Below are 22,116 nucleotides of genomic sequence, written 5' to 3'. Positions count from 1 at the left end.
TTTGTTCTCTAAGGCCAAACTTGCCTATTACTCCAGGTATATCTTGACTTCCTACTTTTGCATTCCAATCCCCATTGATGCATAGAATATCTTTTTTAGGTGTTAGTTCTAGGAGGTCTTCTAGGTCTTCATGGAACTGATCAATTTCAATTTCTTTGGCATCAGTGGAATGGGCATGCATGCTAAGTCGCTTCAGTCGTGTCTAACTCTGTGCGACCCCATAGACAACAGCCCACCAGGCTCCTCCATCCACAGGATTCTCCAGGCAAGAACACTGGAGTGGGTTGCCATTTCCTTCTCCATAGACTTGAATTACTGTGAGATTGAATGGCTTGCCTTGGAAACGAACCGAGATCGTGCTTTCATTTTTGAGGTTACACCCAAGTCCTGCATTTCAGACTCGTTTGTTGATTATGAGGGTTACTCTGTTTCTTCTTTGGGATTCTTGCCCACAGTTGTAAATACAATGTTCATCTGAATTAAATTCGTCCATTCCTGTCCATTTTAGTTTGCTGATTCCTAGGACATCGTTGTTTATTCTTACCATCTCCTGCTTGATCACTCACAACTCACCTTGATTCGTGGACCTAACATTCCAGGTTCCTATGCAGTACTGTTCTTTGCAGCACCGGATTTTACTTTCGACAACCAGACACATCCACAACTGAGCGTTGTATCCACTTTAGCCCAGCCACTTTATTCATTCTGTTAGTATTTCTCCTCTACTCTTCCCCAGGAGCATATTGGACACCTTAGACCTAGGGGACTCATCTTTTGGTGTCATATCTTTTTGACCTTTTTAAATAGCTCATGAAGGTTCTTATGGCAGGTATAACTGGGGTGGTTTGCCAATCCCTCCTCCAGTGGGTCGTTTTATCAGAACTCTCTGCTATGACATGTCCGTCTTGGGTGGCTCTGCATGGCATAGCTCATAGCTTCATTGAGTTATGCAAGCCCCTTTGCCACAACAAGGCAGTGATCCATGAAAGGAATTAAATATCTGAAACCTTAAATTCTTACTGAGAACACTTTGCTCATCTCAAGTGTCTCATTTTCATTGAAATTCATTTTAACACATTTGGATACTGGATCATATTAACTCTTACTAAGTAGCTTCACACACAGTGAAACAACCTAAGAACTGTGAAAGAACTAAGGTGGAAAGTTAGGAGCAACTTGTTCATGAGATGGTAGTGAAAGATATTTTTGGAAAGATGCTGACATTTTAACTTTGAGTTAATATTTGATGATTAAAGTGAAATTTTAGTTGAAATAATTTAAAATAGTTTAAACTTTCTAAAAGTCTTATTCCTTGTACTTCCACAGACTGGAAGTCATCAGTGTACTTGTCCATTAATTTCTTGTACTTCTCAGAATTTCTCTTACTACTCATATGTAAGAATTCCATGTGATACTTCAGTTTGCACAAAGAAGATGCATGAATGCCAGTGAATATATACAGGCTCATTGAATTGTGTTCCCTTCAGAATTATTGCCTTATTCTCAATGGAAACATATAATGATATATTTCCTACTGTTGGTCTTTTGACATTTTAAACATAATTTAAACATATTCTAGTTGAAGTATTATCTAAAACATTAAATATTAATTTTAAGGTAAAAAAGTCAAAGCCTCGTGGAAATGGGGAACTTTGTTTATTGCTATGTATCAAACATCTGTAAGAGTATGCAGCCTGTTATAGGAGCTCAACTGATGCTCAGTCAGTGAAGTCATGTGAAAGTATTTCCAAGGAAAAGTTTTTTAAATGAATGTGAGGATTTTCATCTTGGTTAAGAGACTCATGTTCCTTCTACTTTCCTTGCGAAATCTCTGTGCCTTCACTTACTAATATTTTGTCATCTTAAGATTGTTTGGGCTTCCCTGGTGGCTCAGCTGCTGAAGAATCTGCCTGCAGTGCGGGAGACCTGGGTTGGATTCCTGGGTTGGGAAGATCTGAAGAAGAGAAAGGCTCCCCACTCCAGTATTCTGGCCTGGAGAATTCCATGGACTGTATAGTCCATGGGGTCGCAAAGAGTCGAACACAACTGAGGGACTTTCACTTTCAAGATTGTTTAGCGAGAAACTGAAGGTAGACAGAAGCATTGGGTTTTTGCTGAGAACTTTTCCGAGTTGTTCAGTATTAGATATCTTCTGCTTATCTTCTCCTCACTTCCTTGTCTAATGTGATCAAGACCACCAAATGACTTAGAATGTGTGAATGAAGATAGTTATCAAATACTAATGTTTATTGAGCATGTAGAATTTGTAATATATGGGAACATGAACTGTATTTTAATTTTAAAATATTTTTTTCCTTATGAAAAGAAAGAATTCCCCTCTTATGGAAAGAATTCCAGAAAAACTTTGGCCTGACATTTAGGTCACCATACTCTGTAATTTTTGATATATATAAAATGTATATATATAATACATTATATATATAATACATATGTTATATATGTATATTACATATACATATATATGTTATATATATAATGTAATTTTTGATATATATATATATATTGTTCATAGGAAGCAGTTGGGTTAAATGTATACGTGTGTGTGTGTGTGTGTGTATATATATACACACACACACGCACACGGTAAGTATGTGAATATCTTGGTTTCTTTTAGTTTCTTTTAGTTCAGTACTATAGTTTATTGCCTGGGTACCAAAGCTACCTAATTCTCCTTTCCTACAATATTAGAAATGTACAGACATCATTAGCCATTATGGGAATGCAGATCAATGAGATACACACTTCACACCCACTAGAGTGACTAAAATGAAAAGACAGATAGCAAGTATTGACCATCATGAAAAAATTGGAATCCTTGCACATTGCTGATGGGAGTGTAAAATGATGCAGCCATAGGATAAAACAGTTTGGCAGTTTATTGAAAGACTAAAGATAGAGTTACAGTATGACCCAACAGTTACACTACTAAGAAAAATAAAGACATGTCTACATAGAAACTTGTACATGAATGTTTATAGCAATATATTTATAGTAGCCATAAAATGGAAAGAACTCAAATGTTCATCATTGAATGACTAAACAAAATGTGGTATTTTCAGTGGAAAATTATTTGGCATTTAAAAGAAATGAGGTATTGCTACATGCTACACATGGATGAATCTTGAAAGTATTGGGCCAGGTACAAAAGACCACTCTGTGTCATTCCACTTACGTAAAATGTCCAAACCCAGAAAGTAAATTAGTGGTTGCCTAGGGCTAGAGGCGGAGAAGGCAATGGCAACCCACTCCAGTACTCTTGCCTGGAAAATCCCATGGACGGAGGAGCCTGGTAGGCCGCAGTTCATGGGGTTGCTAAGAGTCGGACACGACTGAGCGACTTCATTTTTACTTTTCACTTTCATGCATTGGAGGAGGAAATGGCAACCCACTCCAGTGCTCTTGCCTGGAGAATCCCAGGGACGGGGGAACCTGGTGGGCTGCCGTCTATGGGGTTGCACAGAGTCGGACATGACTGACGTGACTTAGCAGCAGCAGCAGCAGGGCTAGAGGGGTTGGAAGGAGACGGGGAGTGACTGCTAATGGGTGCAGTATTTCTTCTTTGTGTGATGAACGTGTTCTAAATTATATAGTGATGACCATTGCACATCTAAGAACCATTCTATTGTACACTTAAAAGGGTGAATTGAAAAAAAAAGTGAATTGTGTGACATGTAAATTACATCTCACCACAGTTGTTATTTTAATAAGCGTATGTTTAAATGCATTTGCTTCTATGAGCATAAATTATCTCCAGAATGATATCCACTGGTTGCTTATGGGAAGGACCTGGGTTCCTATCGGGCCCAAGTTCCTATTGTGCCTTGTAATGACTGTAACTATTTTACAAATAAATGTTGAATAATAAAAGTATTAATAACTCCTTTCTGATTTTATGTGATCAGGTCCTTCAAGGGTTAGATTATCTCCACAGTAAGTGCAAGATCATTCATACTGACATAAAGCCGGAAAACATCTTGATGTGTGTGGACGATGCATATGTGAGAAGAATGGCAGCCGAGGCCACTGAGTGGCAGAAAGCGGGCGCTCCTCCTCCTTCAGGGTCTGCAGGTGAGAGGCTGGGCCAGCTTTGTGTCAGTCTGTGTAGGGGCATTGAGAACCTGCAAAGTTGTTCATAGGAAGCAATTGAGTTAAATGTGTACATGTTAAGAACTTGCATAAGAGCCCGATGACTGGTAATAAGTAGACCTTTTTCTTGAGAAGGAAGATGCCCCAATTAAGTTGTACTTTAATATTTGAATTACTTAGCTTTGTCCTCCCTTAAAAGGTCACTGAACTCTTCTTACCTGCTGCTTCATTTCCATTTGAACGTTGTCTGCGTTGGCCACTTCTCTACAGAGGAGTGTATAGTAACAGGTTTCCTGTAGCTGACCTACAATCAGCAGAATGCTTCCTTGTCTCCATTGAGCATAGTTACATCAGTGTAACTGGTGCACTTAAAATTAGTTACAAGAACTTCAGGGTGAAAGAAGATCAACTGACTTGAGCATTGGTGTATGAAGTTTTATTTCTGGTTTTCACAAGGTGTCAAGGTGGCCGTGAAGGGTGGATGACGCTTTCATCCTCTCTCCACGTGCTTTCTGCCCTAGTGTGCTGTCAGGTATACACAGGGACTGCAGCGGGAAGGCCCTCAAACTGAGGCTGTTGGCAGATGAGCCACTTAGGAATCTTGTTTTCTACCATCAGGTTGCTGTTTAGATAATGGAACCATAGTCTGTTAAGCTTTTGACATTGGCCAAGTCTGTTCATGTCATTTCTAGACTATTTGCAGTAGTATTGGATCTATTTTAGTTGTATAAACTTGTGAAATAGTTTTCAAACATAGATGTGTAAATTAATTGTTCATCTCATTGTCTATAAACAAGTTGGGTTGTGTCACTCTTCTCCATTTTCTTATCAGTCAGTGTTTTGTGATTGTGTGTTTTTGAAATGAATGAGTGTTTAATTTCAGATTAATAAGAGAAATGACTCCATGTGAACCACTATGGCTTTGCTTTTTAAGAGCCAATCATTTGTTTGAGTTAGATAAACTTTCTTTAGGGCTCTGTGATTAACAAGCTTTAATATTTAACAGTTGTTTAAGTTGTATAGCCATTGAAAGGCAGTAGTTATTTCATTTTACAGTTCAGATTACCTACAAAAAGATAAGTATCTGTTTCACTCTAAATGTTCACTTTGTTTTGTTTTGTTTTTAGTGAGTACTGCTCCACAGCAAAAACCTGTAAGTACTTACACACATACTTATATTACCTCCTTGTCAAAAGTGACTAGTCATTATTGAACTTTTCTAATTGTAACATTAGTTTTTGTTTCTTTCTGCAACAGCTTTTCTTTAAGGGTTGTTTGAGGCAATTAGTTTTACTATTTGTTGCTGTTGTTGTTCCTTTCTCAATCACAGATGTTGTCATGTATTTTAGTGTAAAAGACAGCCATGTTTATAAATGCTGTGTATCCTTAAATATGCAAGACAATGTTTTGAAAAAGTGAAGTGATTTTTAGAGGTGGGATAATTAGAGCTGTCCCAAATTCTGTGTTTTCCTCGTGTACTTTCTGGAGTGCTGTTGGCTGAGTCTGATAAAATGTGAGGTTATAGAGATAGGGTTTTAAGTGTGATTATTCCACAAACACTTTCTATTATTTCTACTTTGCCTCTAAGTTACCTATTTTTTCTGAAGCTGCTGTTCTAATTTTTTTCCAGCTAGTAGTTAAATGTGAAAGAGCGTTATCTGTGTTTTCCTATCAAAATATGAAGTGTGAGCACATGAAGCAGGCTGTTTGAAATTAAATTCTAGCCCAGAGGACCTAAACCTGGTTTAGTCTTGGTTCCAATCAAGCATAGAATATATGTATATCTCAAGTTAATGGGTCACCTGCAAGTTTTAAAGATCTTTATGACCCGAAAGCCCTTGGAAGGAAATGTGCAGAACTCCAGAGTGCAGCCAGCAACCCTCAGTCTGGAGTGGGAGTCCCAGCAGGAGGGGGAGCTGTAAGAATTCTGCCGCCTGGCCTGCTGAGCTCTGCCGTGGCTTGAGCAGCTTGCTTTGATTATTGGTTCTGTGAAAGACTGGAGGATCCCATTGCCAGTACTTTCCAAGTCAGATGGCCATGACTGGAGGCAGACTGAAACCATGGCTTTCTCTTTTTTTCCCTTTACTTCATATGTTCATTTCTTACAGTTCCTGCTGTCTTGGCTGTTGTTAACAACTTTGTGAGACCCAAGCACAAACAGCGCTGTTGACCAAACATGAATGAAGTACACCTGTTTTGGCAGAGAGTTGAGTAAGACAGTAGAGAAGGGAACATTGTTAATACTTTGTAGACAGGCAGCAGCAAATGAAACTTGTAAGAGACGCTTCTTGTCTAAAGGCAGGAATGCCTCGGCATATTTAGTTCTTAGAATTTAAAGGGAAAAGGCTTGCTGGATTTAAGCTGTATCTCTCCATTGGCAGGAGCTGGTAGTAGTCCCGCTACTTGATATCAGCACTGGTTTCTTTTTTTTCTGGCTTTGCTGCAACGCTAACCATATTGTGGATCTCATGTCTGGGCATGTGATTTTAATTGAATAGACCTGAGAAAACAGACTGTGTTGGTATTTGCCATGTTACCAGCACTTAGACGCTGCTGCATAGTGCTTTAAAAAGAAGCAAACTGACCTGTGCTATTTTCTTAACATGTTGTAGATAGGAAAAATATCTAAAAACAAAAAGAAAAAAATGAAAAAGAAGCAGAAAAGGCAGGCTGAGTTACTGGAAAAGCGCTTGCAGGAAATAGAAGAATTGGAGCGAGAAGCTGAAAGAAAAATAATAGAGGAAAACGTCACGTCAGTTGTACCTTCCAATGAGCAAGATGATGAATACCACCCAGAGGTGAAGCTAAAAACAGCAGGACTGGAGGAGGTGGCTGAGGGAGAGACTGCAAATAACAATGGTCAGTGAACACTGGAGAGCGGGCTGCACCCCAGGGCCTCACGCAGGGCGACTTGGCGCTGCTGTGTTTCAGACCTGAGGGTCTTCCCTGGAGAATGTGGGAGCTGTCTGATACTTGCTTTGTAAAATATGCACCAGAAATAGGTTTCAAAATAGTTTTTGTTTTTTAATGGAAAGTGTCTGAGAAGCACCATGTCTTTATCATGTTAATGATTGTCCTTCATTTTGTGATTAAGCTTTGACTTAACAGTAATGTACCCTTAGACAATCTCTGAAGATTATATAGGAGAGGGTAGAAAATGGAAATACAGCTCTGTTTATGCTCATTTTCTCTAAGAGCTAACTTTTTCTAATAAGAGGAGGCTAGTTATTTAGTAAACGAAAAATAAGATTTAGAGAACCTGGAGATTTACCCCGAGAGCCCAGAGGTATTTGCTCTGTAGCAAGTGCAGTTAGCAGGCTCAAACATGTCTCTTGTTGGAGAGGATAAATGCCTAGTGCACTCTGTTCAGGAGAGTGACAAGCTCTAATTCTCACCCTTCCGCTTCGTAAGGTGAAGCTGAGGACCAGGAGGAGAAAGAAGACACTGAGAAAGAGAACACTGAGAAAGATGAAGACGATGTTGAACAGGAGCTCGCGAACATAGACCCTACCTGGATAGAATCACCGAAAACTAACGGCCATATTGAGAACGGCCCCTTCTTACTGGAGCAACAGCTGGATGATGAAGACGACGATGAGGAAGATTGCCCAAATCCCGAGGAATGTAACCTCGATGAGCCAAATGCAGAAAGCGATTACACGTATAGCAGCTCCTATGAACAATTCAATGGTGAATTGCCAAATGGACGACATAAAATTCCCGAGTCACAGTTTCCAGAATTTTCCACATCATTGTTCTCTGGGCCCTTAGAACCTGTGGCTTGTGGCTCTGCACTTTCTGAGGGATCCCCCCTTACTGAGCATGAGGAAAGCAGTCCATCCCATGACAGAAGCAGGACAGTTTCAGCCTCCAGCACTGGGGATTTGCCAAAAAGTAAGTGTTCCTTCCCATGAGCTCTGCTTTCAGTCCCTGAGTGTCCTGCCCCTGACAGATACTGGGAAGGGGATTCCCTGGAGGAGGTATAGCCATGTGTGTATGCAGTAAGCACTTTTATTTTATTACTTTTGTAACCGTGAGTAAGTTAGTATAATTTTAAAAATATCCTGGGCCACTAGGATTTCTCTTGCCCTCTGCATATCAGATCCCATTTCGGAGTTTTTTTTTTCCTTCTTCTGTCTTAGTGATGATACCTTTGCAAAAGTTTTCCAAGTCTAGCACTTTGCCCTGTAGCTTTCTATAGTGTACTTCCATCTGATAAAAATGCTATGTTTAGTTTTTGGTTTTTTTGTTCTGCTTCATTTCTAGTCAAGGGAAGATGTGCCTGCTCTCTATCTGTATTGAGGAAAAAATATCTTTATTTTGATAGCTGTTCTTGATTACACCACTCTGCTGTTAAAATTTTAAAGGAAGTGACGTAGGTTTAAATGTGGTGATGGTGTATATCAAACCCTGATTTTGAGGGTGGATGCCACATGACATATCTCTGCCTGCAGTGTGCTGGGGGACTTCAGGAGGCAAACTGTGTCACAGTTGGCTTGCACTCTGGCCCACAGAGGAAAAGCTCAGAAACCTCCTCTGCTCCCTCTGCTGACAAGAATGTTAACACATGGCGAGTCCGTTGATGAGCCAGTCCTGCAAATAGCTCAGGATGTTCTGCAGCCCCAGAGACCTGCAGAGTCCTCTGTTACTCACTGGCCACAGCTAGTCATCCTAAGGGTGTGGTTTTTCTTGTAACTTGGATAGACGTATTCTCCTCCTGTCTACCTTTACTCTGACCAGGTTTAAAAGTGCTTGAAATGCTTTCACAAGCCATGTGGCTTCATCTAAGGAAAAACTCACCTCTTATTCTCCTTGACCCTCATTCTATTCCCGTACTACTGCTGACACTTCAGGTACCAAGTGTATGTGTAGGGGCTTTCCTACGCTAAATAGCTCTCCAGCGCCGGCTCAGTGTCTCGCAGTTTAAGTCAAGTTTGACACTGCCTGGAGATAGGGTCACATGCCAGGGTCTAGGGCTCAGTTTCATCAGACTGTATCAATCCCCCACCCCCAACCCGTCACAAGTCCAAGTCGTCATCTCTGCTTCTGGTAAGTTCTGAATTGGAGGTTTCCGTGATGCTGTCCTGGGGTTAGATTAATTTGTTAGAGCAGCTCACAGAACTCAGGAAAACAGTCAGCTAGCTGCTGGATGGTCTGTTAATGAAGAAAGGATGTAAGTCAGCAACAGCCGGATGGAAGGGATGCGCAGGGCATGGTGTCTGGGGAAGGTGCGAGGCTTTCATGCTCTTTCCCGAATCACCCCCTCCCTGACGTACCTTCCGTGTTCCTCTGTGGTACGGACTCACTGATTCTTTTTTCTTTCGATTAACACATCCAATTGTGTGTTGTTATCATTTACAGCTTTTTTTTTTTTAATGCCAGAATTACCCCAAATTTGGCCTTTGTCAGCCTCTTCAATGTGGTTCTTGGGTCCTTTTGACACAATCTCATTATTCTCCAGGTGCCTCCTCGCTCTTCTAGAACCACGGGTCCCAAGTTCATACTTGGGACAGGACCCAGGCTGAATTCAGACTTGTTGCTGAGTAGTTTTTGCTATTAAGATCTTGTAAATGTTTTATAATGTACATAATGTATAGGAACAGTAGTATGTAAACTTTATAAACACGCATATATTGAAATGAATGTTCAAACATCTTTTGTTGATGGAGTAAACAGCATAAAAAGGTTTAGTAATCTCAAGTGTAGCAGGTCTCTTCCCTATTTATTTTTAAGTCCTAATATCGAGTGTCTGTGTGAACGTGGCATGCTTGCTGATGCTTCTGGGAGAAAGAGCAGGTCTGGTTTTCCCTCTGGTGCCAGTCTGTTACCAAGCTGACCTTTTCGTTCATCCAGTCATTTGTTTGGAGGCACTCAGTTTGGGTTTTCAAAGCCTGGTCGTTGGAGAACTGTGGACAGCCTCCGCACGGAGGTGCTTTGTTTCCTGTTGGGAGGATCCTGTCCTGGAGGCTGGCAGTTGGCCACGGGGCACTAAAGAACAGGAAGTGGAAGAAGTACTCTTCACTCAGTTTGTGTGGATCCTTGTTGTTGCAGCAGAGGGTGTATATCAAGAAATAGTAGAAGAAATGCTGGGGCTGGAATGAGAAGATTGAGGATCACCTTATGTGGCAGGCTAGAGAATGTGAACTTCTCCCTGGAGTAATTGTGTAGCCACTGAAGGTTGGGAAGAGGAGGCAGGGTTCCTCTTGGATTATTAGCTGCTGGATATATATATACACACACAAATAATATTCTGTATATATATTTTACTCTTGTATAGTATTAGAGAGTCCTGGGAGCAGGGTGGCGCTTGCAGTGCACACGTCCTGTCGCCCTCACCTCGTGGTGGCCGTGTCGTCGGCAGTGCTTGGCTGGATGCTGGAACACAGCTCCACGCTCTTCTCTTTCCCACTCTTGCTCCCTAGACTGTTTCCTGCAGAGCAGTTCAGAGAGGGCTTTTTAAAGCATGCCCCCACCCCCAATCTCCAAGATATTTCCACCTCATTCTCTGAAGCTGACAGCCCCGCACAGTCCATCCCTAGCGCCTCTCCTTCTGATACCGTCCCCACCCACCTCTGTCTCCCCTGCTGGTTCTGCTCCTCCCACACGGTCTTCTTTCTGAAGTTTCTCAAGGGCGCAAGTTTATTTCTGCCTCTCTGCGCTTTGGACTTGCTGTCATGTCTGCCCAGAGCCTCTCTCCTTCATGCTGCCCTGCGTTCAGACCGCTCCTCAAACATCACCTTCTCAGAAAAGACCCCTTGGGCTGAATGCCCTCATCAGTAATCCATCTCTGTTCTCTGCTTTTTTCTTCTTAGCATATAGAGTTACTTGACATAGTATGTGAATCATTCGTTTTATTTATTTATCATCCATATTCTCAACGAGCATGTGAGTTTCCTAATTAGGGTGTGGTGGCAGAACCTTGCTCTTCTGGTGCCCGGACGGCAGTCGCCACATGGAAGGGACTCGTAAATACTTGGTGAACAGAGAGGTACGGTTTGAGTGTTAAATCTTATAGTTCTGCTCTTTCCTTGGGCTGGTATTAAATCTCCTGCATATAAAGAGACTATTCATGCCTTCCTTGTAAGGCTGTTTTAAACTTAAAGTATCAGTGAAGGCCTGCACAGTGCCTTGCAGATAAGTGACGGTGGCTGTTCATCATGGCGGCCCCGCTGGGCGGCATCTTGCTGGCACTCAGGCTCACTTGATGGCATGAATACAGTGACACTCAGAGACTTAACAGCACCAGCCCTTCCTGAAGCGAAATCTTCCTGCCTTTCTCTTTGCACTTTTCATTCCCTCCTTAGTAGCAGAGAGCAAGGATAAGCCATGATATAGTTGCATAATAGTGACTGAATCAGGAGAGGTGATCTGATTTCTGGGCGAAGCAAAATGTCTATGATTATGTAGCGAGTGTGTGTGTCCCTGTATTTAAATGGGCCTTTTTGAGTGTTGTAGTCTGGTAACCTTTCACAGACACTTAGAGCAGGAAACTGTCACACTGAGAAAAGAGATGCAAACTGATTCTCTTTTACCTCCTGTGTGTTCTGAGTATGGTTAAATTTTTGAGGTAGATTTCTGAGTATCATTTGGAAGGCATTGTGTGCTGGGTAACCATGCACAGACAGAAACCCGGAGGCTAACAGCAGGTCACCAAAGAGACTTTGGTGCTCAGAAGCCAGGAGTATTAAATGCAAAGAAACTGTACCGGTGGTGCCTGGATTAACAGTGGTTTGACTTTGTGATGCTTGCAAAAGTGAAATGCAGTGTGTAGAAGCTGTGCTTCACGTTTGGAGTGGTGGCACCCACCACGTGGCCTCTCATCCTTGTCTGGTCCCTCTCTGGCCTAAATAGAAGCCTTGGCCTCAGAGGGCAGGTAGAGTGGAGCCCCTAGCTCTCCTGTGTTTGGTCTGCTTTTGTTTTGGGGGGTGAGGATGGTCCTTTTCTCTTCCTCCTTTACTGAGAACTGAGCCTCACAGTGTTTAAGTCATTTGTAACTTGCAGATGTTGAAAATTAAATTTGAATCCAGTTCTGCAAAGCTCTAATTCCACTGTTGTGCCTTCTGACTCTCCTTTATTTAGTGGTAGGAGGGATTCATCTGGCCATTTCCGGTGTGGCCATCGGTCTGTTGGGACAGCATTTTTGCTTTCTCTGGAACTCAGTTTCTCAGCCCATTCCCTGTTCAGTGTGAACACTCACATGTCTGTGTGGGTCTCTGTGCTGCCGCCCTTATCATTTCTGATTTCTGTGTTTCTTCTCCTTGGCTCATACCTGGCCTTTGGTGAGACCTCATGGTGTTACAACTTCTTTATAAAGAGGGATGTGGGCCTAGGGCAGATAGAAAAAAAGAAAACACCAGAGTCTGACTGACTTGGGTTGATCCATCAGTCTGAGGAACAGGTCTTGAGGGCTAAAATGTCACCCAGAGTTCTCTCGCATTTTCTGGCCCCTCCTGGGAAGCTTTGTGGGCGCCCCAGGTCTTGGATGCCTCACCCACTCACTGCCCTACTCATGGTACATGCCGCCTGGTCTTGCTGCCTGCCTGGGATGCCAAGCTTCATACAAGGGTCTGCCCAAAAATGGTTGTTCAGTCGCTAAGTCATGTCTGACCCCTTGCAATCTCATGGATTGCAGCATGCCAGGCTTTCCTGTCCTTCACAGTCTCCCAGAGTTTGCTCAAACTCATGTCTCTTGAGTCAGTGATAAAATGCAACCATCTCAACCTCTGTCACCCTCTTCTCCTCCTGCCCTCAGTCTTTCCTATCATCAGAGTCTTTTCTAATGAGTTAGCTCTTCACATCAGGTGGCCAAAGTATTGAAGCTTCAGTATCAGTCCTTCCAGTGAATATTCAGGGTTGATTGCCTTTAGGATTGACTGGTTGGATCTTCTTGCAGTCCAAGGGACTCTCCAGAGTCTTTTCCAGCACCACAGTTCAAAAGCATCAATTCTTTGGCGCTCAGCCTTCTTTATGGTCCAACTCTTACATACACACACACACCCCTCTCCGCCCCACATGCATGCACGCACACATACACCTCTCCATCCTGCAGGGGAATATTCTCTCTACCCTCGAGTTTAGTAATATCACACTTCCGAGCTAGACGGAAACCAGTAGGGAACTGATGTGGTCTAATGAGGAACAGCTAAAAGTTACAGGAACTGAGTGGCCTGACCCAGAGGTGAAGGAGGGGGAGAAAGGAGAATGGGCAAGTCAGTGTGCATGGGGTCTCTGGGCAGCTTGCCCTCTTATGAAGTATTTCCCTGAGATGGAGAATTTGAGAACTTAAATTTGTTGAGGTCAACTTACAGGATTCCAGGCCTAAATGATCATGCCACTACTTTTCTAGAAAAGGAGTGTGCCCTGCAAGCATTGTGTACACACATGCAAACCACTTAACCCAGGCCCTAACTGTCCTGCTGTTTACTCATGCCAGCGAAAACCCGGGCAGCCGACCTGCTGGTGAATCCCCTGGACCCACGGAATGCCGATAAGATTAGAGTTAAAATTGCAGACCTTGGAAATGCTTGTTGGGTGGTAAGTAAAGTGTTTTTTCTTTCTTTGGTTGTGATCATGTATTAGACGATGCTTTTTCTCTTTTTTAACGTCTGAGTTCCTCCACAGTAATGTAGTCTGTTCCCTTCCAGCATAAACACTTCACAGAAGACATCCAGACGCGTCAGTATAGATCCATAGAGGTTTTAATAGGAGCAGGTTACAGTACGCCTGCTGACATTTGGAGTACGGCATGTATGGTAAGAGCAGCCTGTGCCCTTTTCCTCCATGTAAAGGCTCATCCCTTTAGTCCCCACAGTAGGCCAGTCTTATGAGTGCCCATGGCCTAAGCCTTCTGACAGGAGGTTGTCCATGGAGGGGTGGGCGGGCAAGGTTTAGAGTTGGCAGGATCCTTCTCAGGCGTGTCCTGGTGTATGTTTTGATTTGGGCTTGTGAGAGACAACCTTGCAAGGCCCTCTATAGCCCCCAGCTACAGACCTCCGCCGTGGTGATGGACTTCACGTAATTCCTGTTGGCTCTTGAAGTCTTGTGGGCTATACACAGCCTGTGTTTCCCTCACTCAGGCTGGGGAGGAAGATGAAATAGCTGTGATTTAGGGGAAGGTTTGAGGCGGTCTGACAGACGTGTTACTGGAGAGGAGAGGCTCTCCCACATACCACTGTTGATGCTCTCTCCTGTTAAGCACAGTCTGTTCTGGCTTACGGCTCTAGGCCGTCTAGCCTCGTCGGAGGTACCAGCAGCTGTGTGTGCTGTTTGAGTGAGTCTGGTCCCACAGGCAGCTTGGCGATGGTTTTCCTCAGGGCCTCAGGCTGCCTCTTGTTTCTCTCTATATATAGATACATAGAGATATAGCAGAGCCTTTTTGCTGCCACTTGTGTGCATCAAAAGTCTGGTTGTGTCTAAACTCTCCCAAGTTCCACCAGTGTCTCTTCTCACTCTCTCCTTACCTGTGAACCAATGAGCATGAATAGTCCCTTGTCTATAAGCCAGTTTCAGTTTCTTTCTTGGTCCTGTTTCCTGGCCAGTTTCTCTTAGTGAGCTGAGCTTGGTGGTCTTTTGTTGGAAACATGGGTGTATCTGTTGCCTCATGTGGTGTTTCATGATTTTCTTGTATCGTCTCCCCCCACCCCCCCCCCCATTCTTCTTTTCTGTTTAAAGTGAGAGAGCATGTGTGTAAACCTTGGTACTTGTCTTCTCACTAAAAAAAAAAAAAAGAGTGCAGAATAAATACAACCGTCTGTGATTTAAAGGTTACTGCAGCGCTCATTGTGTGTGTGTCCTTTGATGCTAAAACTATGAAAAAAGAAACTCTGTCTTTCAAGTTTGCAACCAGTATGGCCAAAGAGGTCTAGAACAGAAAGTATGCCTTTCTGTTCTCTGATGGGTAATGCCAGAGAATAATTTTAAAATTGCATTTCTCAATAAGTATAAAAAACTGAGTCCTTGCTGTGCTGGGTATGGAGACAAACGGTTAGAAGAGCTGGTGTGTGTGTCATGGCTGCTTTGAATGTAGGGAAGAAATCAGGCTCCCTCTGCAGGAGTCCAGGGGCAGGATGGGGTGGAAGGGCTGGGAGGCAGTGGGAGGCAGAGGCCAGGTCAGGAGAGGGAGGGCACTTCCACCAGTTGGAGCTGCGGGGGAGCAGTGTTCTGTTTCCGGACGTGTGAGGTCAGGCCTTACTTGTCTTCAGCTACACAGAAGGGGCCATATGTGGGTTGTCCTGAATTACACTCTGAAAACTCTTTCAACTCTGAAATCTTGTACTTCTAATTTTGGGTGTTAAATTTTGGTGATATAACCAGAAAAATAGGACAAGATCACAGATGCAGTAGCATAGTGCTGGAGCTGCCAGTGCAGTTTTTACCAGATTATCTGTCTTGCTCTCCGTGAGATGAGTGTGCGCCTCCGCACCGGCCCCTGTCCTTCCAGCCCCTGTAATCACTGGGAACTGGGGCGTCGGTGTCACGCTCTCTCTCCGTCCCCTTCTGCCTCCTCCCTTCCCAAGAAGTGAAGTCCCTCAGTGCTTTTAGAGCTGCTTATACAGTTCCTTATAATTAGGGGTGATTTTCTGGGAGTGGGGCAAGCCTTCATTCCCACCCCACTCATCCCTGGAGGTCATGACTGAGAGGTCCCGTCTTGTTCTCCGTAGAGAAACTGGTGAAGGTGAGGCAGTCGTCACCCACCCCACTTCTGTTAAAGTTTAAATACATAACGGTGTATTAAATTCGTGACACCAAGCTGTAATAAAGCTCTGGATTGCTCTTAGTGGTAAAACCCAGGGTTCTTTGTTGTCAATGGCATTACGTCTTAGAGACTCCAGTGGAGGGAAGAGTGGTGGCTGGTGCCCGTGTTCACTGGCTAGTGCGTTTGCCACTGGCAGGGCGGAGTGCTCTTGGAGCTGGACAGGGTGAGGCGGAATAGCTGGGATATGTCAGTGGCTGACTCTCTTGTTCTTTTCTTGAGCTTTAGCACTCCTCCAGATGTAAGTGTGCATGATCTAAACATTTGGTGTGGATCCTGACATTGGTGGTTCTGCATTTGTGTGTCAGAATCCTTGAATAGGGCTCCATGGTGACCCCCAGTCAGTGCCATAAAGACAAGAAAACGTGCCAGTCTTGACACGTTTCACCAAACTGCTCAGGAGTGTTCACATCATGGAAGGAATTCGTGACCTTATTTATTCAGAATGGAGTGCTTTGCTATGCGATAGCATTTCAGGAAAGGGGTACCTGGTCTCCCCAGAGCCTGAAGGCAAATGCTGTTCCAGGGAAGCCATCTGAGGGTCCTGCACCAAGTACCGAGGGAAGAACCCAGATCTCTCCAGTATTAAACATGGACAGTAACAACAAAGTTATATTGAGAGTAACTCAGAGAGTTGAAACCTGTGGCAAAGTACAGAGGCTAATGTTTCATTATGGTGCGTGTTTATCCTGTTGTCTATGTCCTATTTGTTAAAATCTTTTAAGCAGAAATCCTGCAATGAAAGATATTATATTTGCTAGACTCTGGACAAAAGATATTGTATACAAAGAGATTTTTTTGTGTGTCTTTAAATTGATTTTAGAAAGAAGTATTGAGTTTAATCAGGTTGTAACTTACGTTGGAGACAATTTGATACATAATAAAAGAGAACGACAACATGCAGAAAAAAAGAAAGTCTTATCACGATTCAGAGAATCAGGACCTGATAACTTGTTGGGGAGCCTTCATCTTGCCTCTTCCTTACCATTTCATTGACAGGCTTCTTCAAGTTGTATTTCCTTGGAAATACATGGATGCTAATCAAAATGGCCATCTTTACAAAATGCTGAGCTGATGTAGCTTAGTGTTAGGCTGACAGAAATGCATACAACCAGATTGGAATGGTTTTAGAAATCAATTAGAGGAATGAGGCGAAACCAAGGATGGTAAAGAGCAGTTGATGCTTTCCATGGATCCATCCCTCAACTTCCAGAGTCTTCTGCCTGCATTGGGCTTTTACCATTTTCTCTTGGCTTGTGTCCCCGGTGAGAAAGACGCTTTTGGACATTTAGTGTCTGATCCACTTGTTGCCCTTGGACCTGTGGCCAGGCATGAAGTTTTTCACCCTGATCTGGGGTTGCCGGTAGTGTCCTTGTTGTGTTCTGGGTGGAGAGGGCAGGCCCTGAGGTGCCTGCCCCCTTGCTCCATACCAAGACCTGGCACATCTGGGTTCAGCTCAGACCCAGGTCTGGTTCAGGGCAGGGATCCTGAGTTCATGAACTAGTGCTCATCGCAGGGTAGCTGCCAAGAGGCTTGTCATCCTACTTCCCTCCTTTCTTTAAAAAAAAATAATAATGCAAGAGGAAGAGATGTCCTGGGCTAAGTGCACTTGCCTTGGTTTGTGCGGGACCACACCCCAGGCAGATGAGCCTTCCCTCGTGGGTGCCCTCGTTGCACGTTGGCGATCATCAACAGAAGGGGAGAGGGTGGGCCAGTTCGGCCAGGTCTGGAGAGGGAGCGGGCAGTGCAGCAGCCACTGATCCCTGGGCATCGGTGAAGCAGGGATGGGCCCCTGAGGGCCTCCACAACAGCGCACTCTAATATACAAGAGAAGTAAGTATGGGGGAGATCAGAAGTGGGGTTTGGCTTGTTCTTTTTAAAAAGAATTCTTTTAATTTGTTTAAATTCTTATTTAAAGCATATTTTTTTAGAAAATGATATTTGATCAATAGAGCAGTAGCAGTTGTCATCTTTATTTACTGTTAGCAAATTAGACTCATGGTCCTTAGACAGTTTGGCAGAAATGGAAATAAATACCTCTCCTGTCACCTCACCAGCACCCTAACCTGTACCCTTGGGGGCTGATCCTGTAACCAGGAAGCTCTCCTTGCCATCCACAAGCGGCCTATACAATGATCTAGCACCTCCTGGCCCAGGGTGACAGCAAGAGGGGTTTCTTTGGTTCTAGAAATTTCCTTTGGTTGAATCAGAAATGAATGAAGTGGTGAGAGTTGTTGAAAGGAGCCCCCAGTTACTAAGGCACGAAGGTCTTCCTTCAGGAGGGTGGCAACATCCTCGGTCCAGGCCCAGGCCAGCCTGCAGGTTGCGGGCAGGCTCTGGGTCAGACAGCCCTGGTCCCTGGAGTGTTCCGGCTAGGCCCGCACACAGCTGCTTCTTCCGAAATATTTAAGAATGTTTCTGAAGCTTCTTTGAACTTTTGGGAAGAAGAAAAATAGCCTGGTGTTGAGCCTTTAAAGGAGACTCTGGTTTGATTCAGATCCTCATAAAATGTAGGTCTCTTGTACCAGAAAATATTGCTGGCTTGGACCCAGTCTCTGAAGCGCTTAGCATGTCATCTGTTGTATCCTAGGCATTTGAGCTGGCAACGGGAGATTATTTGTTTGAACCACATTCTGGGGAAGACTATTCCAGAGACGAAGGTAAGTATTGTTGCCTGCTGAATACCTCAGTATGGGTCTACAGAGAGTCCGGGCCTTCTGGAGAACATTGTGTTTTTGCACAAAAATAGAACTGTGTTTGGTTTTCAAACACCAGATTCAGATGCTTTCCCTTAGAGCTTGAAGCCCCCTCAGTCACAGTGACTGGGCAGAGCCTCCCGGCACAGGTGACCCTGCGGGGAGCTTGTGGCCTTAGCCCACCCCCTCTCAGGCTGGGAGAGGACAGGCCGGACAAACCCGAGGCCTTTCCGTGGTCCTTATGTCCACTGATCTGCTGCCCATTTCTCTGTCCTGTCGGGGGCTGAATTTAAAACGACGGAATTCTGGCTTGAATTCCATCTGCAAACCTGCCCATCTCCATGCTTACTTGCTTGCAATGCTGGGGTGACCTGGGGTGAGCTGGCCTCAGGTCAGCTGGTTAACTGGCCGTTAACACTCCAGTCCTGAGGCCTGCCATCCCAGAAGCCTCTGCATGGATGTGCTGCAGACATTGTTGATTTGAATCTATTTCTGATTTTTTACTAATTTCGATTTCCCCCCCCTCTTCTTTTATCCCATCCTTCCCTCTGCCCCTCCCATTCCCGTATCCTTTTTTTTCTCTCCTCCATAGACCACATAGCCCACATCATAGAGCTGCTAGGCAGTATCCCAAGGCACTTTGCTCTATCTGGAAAATATTCTCGGGAATTCTTCAATCGCAGAGGTAGTACCTCTTCTTTTTGAAAAGCGCCACGATGCAGACAGAAACGGAATAGCAGCTGCTGATGGTAGCATTAATGGTGACAAAGGCATTTCTCTTAAATTCCCAAAGCAACCCAGCAGAATTCCTGTGCTGATCTCAAAGTTGAGAAGGAGACCGCATTTGGCCCCAGGCTGCGGCCCCTTGTGCATCTCCTCCGAGGGGCCTTCAGGCAGAGCCTGTGCTCTGTGCGGGCGGCGCTCTGTTTCTGTCTGCGCGGGCGATAGCGGTGTCTGCATGCAGTGTACTGATTAAACTGTCGTGTGTTTCTGTTTTGCTGGCAATGTTTCCCAATGCAGATCACATAGCATTGATCATTGAACTGCTGGGGAAAGTCCCTCGAAAATACGCTATGTTGGGGAAATATTCCAAGGAGTTTTTCACCAGAAAAGGTAACGGTATTTACGTAACACTAATTTTCAGCATGATCCTCTCCCTAAGGAGACAGTGTGCATTCACATTTGGGCAGTGGATACAGATCTGGACTTTTACACCTGCGGGATTCTGCTGAAGAAACCTCTCAAGAAATAAAGAATCATCCGATATTTGTGGGATAAGAATTTGTAAGAGAACAGTCTTCCGAAACTCCTTTGATCTTCTCCACACCTCTCCTTTATGCTAAGCACCGGTCCATGTATTCAAGTATTTATAAAAAGAGTTTAAATGATTTTTAGAAACCAGCTATACTTGCCTTTCCATTTTCCATGTTGTTCCTGGAGCCAGAGTGCTTTTGCAGTGGAGCAGAGCCCTAGAGAGTGGACTGAATGGCAGTCTGTCTGCGTCCTAATTCATGGGTCTGAGCTGGTTCTGTAGGGGGAGTGGGCCTGTGACATCCTGTGTACCTCACATTCTTACACATCAGCTCCTGTTCTCCCGGGGCCTCACCTCACACTGTACTGTAGGTGATTTATTTTAATATTATACTTGTTTATCACCCCTTGGCATGGCCTAGAACACAGCTCTTTGCCCTGGATAGTCCCTAGTTAATGATCAATTTTTAAAAACACCCAAAAGCCCCAGGGAATTTATTTTTACAGAACCTTTCCCCAGTGCCATTGTCTTTCATGTGAGCATGGATAGCCCTCTTAATTCATGTTTTTTCAGCGTAGATTTTTTTTTTTTGCAGGGGGAGGAGTGCAATTTTGCTTTAAAAAAAGAACTTTTTAAAGTTGATGTGGGCAGGACATGGAGTTTCTAGAAATCTTTGCAAGTACTGCTGTAGTCAAATTGATTCTCCAAATTTGGCTTATTTTCCTGTGAGATAAGGCATTCTTGTATAGTAGTGATGCTTTATGATTCACTTTGTTGATTTCCAGCTAACCAATCCTGTCTTATCTTTTGAATTTCATTTCCCTGTTTTTGCATGAGGCCTGATTGCTAACCATGCCAAAGATGATGTTTTCCTACTCCACTTACTCTGAGTACATTGACCAGACTCTCAACTTCATTGTGCCCACCTAGTGGGTAACCTGTGAAGTATGTAACTGGATGTAGTATTTTTTTTTTTTAAATCTCATCACAGGAAAAAAAATTGGGGAAAATGTTCTTCAGACATGTATTAGTTTGGTTCTGAGAATCTTGTCTTCAAGTCTGGGTCACTCCAGCAGGTACAAAGGTCCCCTCGCCACACACAGACTTTCACGTGGTCTCAGGTTGTACTCAGGGCAGCACATTCAGTGGCAGAGCTGGGGCTGGAGTGCAGCAGGGGACTGGGCATGGCGTGTTGCACTGTCCCCCAGGCCGCTGGGGGTCCCTTCTGGGGGTGCACCCTCCCTCCAAGGAGGTGTGAGAGGGTGTCTGCAACCCGGGGTATGCTGAGAGCTGATGCCTTTATTATTATAAACAGGAAGACACTGTGTACATTGTGAATTTCTGGACAGCAGTATTGCTGAGAGTGGACAGTTTCCTAGGAGATTTCCAGAAAATGTTATTTGAACATAGTTGAAGCAAAGGAAAGCTCTGGATTATTTTGGCCTGGGATGGCATGACTTGGGGAATTGTGTTTATTTTAATCAAGGTAGACTCCTTCCACATTTTGGAACATTTTCAGAGCCTGTAGGTGGCCTGAGCCCCATGGGGACTTGGCTGGGAGATGACCTGCCCCAGCCACAGCCTTCCCCCACGTCAGGAGTGGGTGTGAGGGGAGGGCAGCCAGAGCAGCAGCCTGATGTGCCGCGCAGTGTGGGCCTGCGGGCGCCCCAGAGGGGGCAGGGGAAGGCCCGGGAGGGCTCTCATCCCCGCCTCAGGCATCAGCTGTGCTGACGACCAGCAGCCAGCAAGGTGCACAGGGGCTTTTCCTTTCGTTGTGCTGCTGCTGCGCTTGGCTCTGTAGCAACAAGGGACCAGCACTGTGCGTAGTGGGGAAGAAGCTGAAGAGGGACAAAAGGCGGGGCCTTGAATGGTGAGAAAATGAAGTGAGGCAAATGATTTGAAGATGCCTCTGCCCACAGCCTGTGCACAGGTTTGCTCATGGAGACCCTGCTTGGAGACCCTTGCTCCTCTTGGGCTTTGCCTCTGATCTGAGCTCTAGGCACCAGGGGGTGAAAGCTGCCAAGTCCCAACAGAGCCAGTGGTGGGCCTGGAGCCCTCTCCTCACCGCACCTGTGGGGCTCCTTCAACAGGTGTTGGTAAGTGACCCTGGGGTCCTGATGTGCCCCATGGTTGAGTCCGGCTCAGGGTGCTCTGTCCAGGGTCCTGGCTTTCACACCGGCCTTCCCGTAGTGCCCTTACTCCTCGGACAGTGGGAGCACTGCTCGCGCCCAGAGGGGAGTATAAAGTGCTTGTGTGGACCTTGCTGCTCCATCATCACATTGTCATGTGTGTGTGTTGTGGAGATTGTG

The 22,116-nt window shown here is 44.6% G+C and overlaps 1 protein-coding gene across 13 annotated transcripts in view; it reads left to right on the top strand.

Annotated features, from left to right (window-relative positions):
- SRPK2 (SRSF protein kinase 2) overlaps positions 1–22,116 on the top strand; it is a 248,944-nt gene that overhangs the window by 217,561 nt on the left and 9,267 nt on the right. For 6 of the 13 annotated variants that reach the window (XM_055590194.1, XM_055590195.1, XM_055590200.1 and 3 more), the window contains 9 exons: positions 3,924–4,089; positions 5,235–5,260; positions 6,720–6,966; positions 7,519–8,001; positions 13,541–13,641; positions 13,752–13,859; positions 18,450–18,519; positions 19,148–19,240; positions 19,576–19,668. In XM_055590194.1, the coding sequence (XP_055446169.1) occupies positions 3,924–4,089; positions 5,235–5,260; positions 6,720–6,966; positions 7,519–8,001; positions 13,541–13,641; positions 13,752–13,859; positions 18,450–18,519; positions 19,148–19,240; positions 19,576–19,668 (1,387 nt within the window). Of the gene's footprint in view, positions 1–3,923; positions 4,090–5,234; positions 5,261–6,719; positions 6,967–7,518; positions 8,002–13,540; positions 13,642–13,751; positions 13,860–18,449; positions 18,520–19,147; positions 19,241–19,575; positions 19,669–19,699; positions 21,335–22,116 lie in introns of those variants that run through there. The other 7 variants (XM_055590198.1, XM_055590201.1, XM_055590204.1 and 4 more) reach the window with 4 other exon arrangements.

The sequence above is a fragment of the Bubalus kerabau genome, chromosome 8, assembly GCF_029407905.1.
Source record: "Bubalus kerabau isolate K-KA32 ecotype Philippines breed swamp buffalo chromosome 8, PCC_UOA_SB_1v2, whole genome shotgun sequence".
In the NCBI taxonomy this organism is placed as follows: Eukaryota; Metazoa; Chordata; class Mammalia; order Artiodactyla; family Bovidae; genus Bubalus; species Bubalus kerabau.
Note: the sequence above shows the minus strand (reverse complement) of the source record. Positions and strands in the feature narration are given on the sequence as shown.